This window comes from Cyprinodon variegatus, unplaced genomic scaffold, assembly GCF_000732505.1.
Source record: "Cyprinodon variegatus isolate N-32 unplaced genomic scaffold, C_variegatus-1.0 Scaffold1663, whole genome shotgun sequence".
NCBI classification, from domain to species: Eukaryota; Metazoa; Chordata; class Actinopteri; order Cyprinodontiformes; family Cyprinodontidae; genus Cyprinodon; species Cyprinodon variegatus.
In genome coordinates this window covers 47187-50676 of record NW_015152116.1, presented here as the reverse complement: position 1 = coordinate 50676, position 3490 = coordinate 47187, and the positions used below count along the sequence as shown (strand labels likewise).

Sequence of the window (3490 nt, the reverse complement as noted above, 5' to 3'; positions counted from 1 at the left end):
CGAAAGCAGGCGGCGATGCGCCTGCGTCCAAAGCAGCGAAAGCAGGCGGCGATGCGCCTGCGTCCAAAGCAGCGAAAGCAGGCGGCGATGCGCCTGCGTCCAAAGCAGCGAAAGCAGGCGGCGATGCGCCTGCGTCCAAAGCAGCTGGCAAACGAGCAAAGAAGACGGAGTAGCACTATGACATTTTTAATTTTCAGTTTTGATTACAATAAAAATTTAGTTTTACATTTTTGTGTGTTTTATATATTTTTAAACGAGGTGAAGGAGCTGGTTTTGGCATTTCCTGCATCAGGCCTTTTTCGTGTACGTAATCCAAACTGCAGGCACCAGAATAATAAAAGCGAACATGTTTTGCGGGCAGATTTTGACATTTTAAGTTAATTTAGGTGTCAACTGTATCAGAGGAGTGATCATGCCGCATCATCAGTGTTTCTCCCTACCAGCTCAGTGCGACGCGCCGCTTCAGCTGCTCTAAACGTGCAGCAGACAGCATACGCGTTCATGTGTTTTGAAGGCGTTGTTTCGAGGGGTGGTCTGAAGGGAGAGGCATGGTTGTATGTTCAAAAATATAGCTTGTCTCCTCCTGCACCTTTAAAGGTGTAGTGGAGGATGTTTTCCTGGGTGGATCATCAAAATAAGTGGTGCTAATTATCAATCATTCTGGTGATCTGTTTATGTAAGGCTGTGTATGTGCCCGTCCCCATTTTCGCTTAATGGTGAGTCTGACATGGTGGGGGGAAAAAAAATAAAATTACAAATCTTTTGGAAACTAAGCTTGTATGAGCTCAAACGGAGCATGTGCATTTAAGTGGAGAGGGCAGGTTTTTTTTGAAAAATTTGTGAAAATCCTCCTATACCTTAATCAACATGGAAGCATCAGGTGGGGGTGGTCATACCTGGCTCTGCCCCTGGTATTTTCTTTTAAAGAGCTTCAGTTCTTCAGGTCTCTTCTGCAAATTTGTTCATCTCAGAACTAGATGTTTAACATGATTTATTCAAATGTAAGCTGAATACATTTACAGGTAGATTAGATGTAACTGCAACTAAAAAGATGTGTTTTCTTTGCAGATAAGAGAATGATGGTGTGCATGCAAAACCACAGATTTCCTCCAAAAAAAGACACAGCTGTCCTTGTTTTCATAACACCTCTACAACAAGCAACCGATTTCCCTTTTAGTCTCTGCATACCTATTTTCACTGCTCTATTAAAGCCACTGACTTCAAAAGGCTGAGACGGTGATCTATTTTAAAGATTTTTTTTTTCTGTTTTGCAAAAGTCTGTTGTGTTAACTTTGGTTTTCCTGTGAACACTTTCTACAAAATGACACCAAAGTGTGTCAGCATGTTAATGTTGGATTTTCCGAGTCTTTTTACTTCGATGCGGCTTATCTTTTTGAATAATTAAAATGACTATCATTTTACATTTTATATTTTTCATCGAAACAGATTCAGTCACACTGAGCACTCAAGTTCTTTTCTTTTTTACATCAGTAGTACTTTTATAGGGGAACTACTGAAAATGGTGCAGAAAACTGCTAGTTAAACTAAGAGGATTTTTGACCAAAAAAGTTTCTACATCTACCCAGCTCAATCTGTTAGTAATTCTTTGCTTCTTCCTGTATTTGGACATTTTAGATAATTTCATGACATTCTTCCAAAATGTACAGATTGGTTAGGAGCAGTTTTTAAGTGCTGCATATGCTTAAACTCTGCCAGAATAAATTATGTGAATATTTATTCGGTTAAAGATATATTTTATACTTAACATCTTTTATTTAAAATGTTAATTTCAGTAATCTAATGATGCACTATAGATGTGAATGACTTGCATGATAACTATTCCCTCTTGGCTCTTTACCCTTTTTGTTTCATAGCAAACCAATCGGACCAATATTCAATACTGCGTGTGATGTGGGGCGACACTGAACATCTATATAAAGACTCTTTGACCATGGGTGATGATTTTTTTCTCTCAGATATATTTATCCACACATCAATTTACGGGTTAATTTTATATAAGCACATAAACAGCCACTGTGATGCTAAGAATATTACATAGTTAGTATTTCAGCCTTTAATATATTTATCTTATTCACAAAGGTTGTATTTATGAAGGATAAAAAATTGTCTGTTAGCTCAGCCTGATGCTAGTTTTTCTGCAAACACTTAATAGATTGACAGCAAAGCCTCATGCAGTCAGAAACCAATCACTCTGCACTGCTATGTCTGTTTTTATCATGCTGAGATGCCTGGCTTTCATCACCCTGTTTGGTGAGTTCATAATGTTTCACACATTTAACATTACTTTGATTATGAAAACAGCTTTTAAAGCATTTTTCCCAACTACCTGAGCGATTCAGCTTCCTGCTCAGTTTAATCTGAGCAGGAAGTACAGTTTATACAGTTTTCTCACTTTGAAATGTGTCAGCTGATTGGGAGTCTACATAAATGAACTTTATCTTAATTGTATTTGTTTTTCTTTTTGCCAATAGGATTTTTTTATGAGGTGCATTTACAAGGTCAGTTTGTGATTTTTGTCATGTGATATTTGTTGCTATACTGTGACATTTGTACTACCTTTTATTAGAGTCGTTGAGAATCCTAAACATACTCTGGGAAGTAGATATCTGTCTGCTTTGATATTAAAGAATGTTATATCATTAATAGATGATTTAAATATAGCACCTAGGTATACGATCCTAAGCCTAAGCTAACAGTGAATTAATCAAGAATCACAGGTGCATTAAGCTGTCAGGCTTAACATGACAGGCTTTTGTTTCTGTGCATCAGTGTTTATTCTATGTGGAGGAGGAACTCAGAGATCCTTACAATGCCCTTCATGCTTTACAAGATAAAAAAACAACATTTTTTTTCTTTTTACAATTTTTACCCTTCACAACTATTCTTTTTTCTAGGTTTAAAGCCACAAATAAGTGTCAAATATTTCAAGGGTCAGTATGCTTTCTTCACCTGCTCTCTTCCTGGATCTGTGAAACATGATACTGAATGTAATCTGTACTTTGGAGAGTTAAGTCATCCAGTCAAAACAACCAGAAGGAAGACAAAGAGCTCCAGAACCAAGCTGTGGTTCTGTTGGACTGAGATCCCAGAAGATGAATTATTGAGGAATCTATGTTTAGTTCAACAGAAGGAGGTCAGCTGTGATTACACTTTGGAAAATGATGGGAAACCTTTATCACCTCGAAGTGATCCATACAGCCTCCATGGTGAGTCAAACATCACATACAGTAAATGGGCAAGGCAAGTTTATTTGTATAGAACATTTTAGTGGCAATAAATCTCTAGGTGCTGTACATGAATAGAACATTAAAGCAAAAGTGTCATTATATATACAGGCAAAGAAACGTGGGACTACAAACAATCTAATGAGGTTTTGGTTAACAGTTTAAATGGAACATTCAAAAATCTAAGTAATCAAAGATCTAAATAAATAGATTTTTAAACTTAATTTAAAGCTACTAGGGTTTCA

The 3490-nt window shown here is 37.0% G+C and overlaps 1 protein-coding gene across 1 annotated transcript in view; it reads left to right on the top strand.

Annotated features, from left to right (window-relative positions):
- The window catches only part of LOC107104239 (histone H1-beta, late embryonic-like), a 3600-nt gene extending 3427 nt beyond the window's left edge, over positions 1 to 173 (top strand). The window contains exon 6 of the mRNA XM_015404199.1: positions 7 to 173. Coding sequence (XP_015259685.1) covers positions 7 to 173 — 167 coding nt within the window. The remainder of the gene's footprint in view (positions 1 to 6) is intronic.
- The last annotated feature ends 3317 nt before the right edge of the window (positions 174 to 3490 follow it).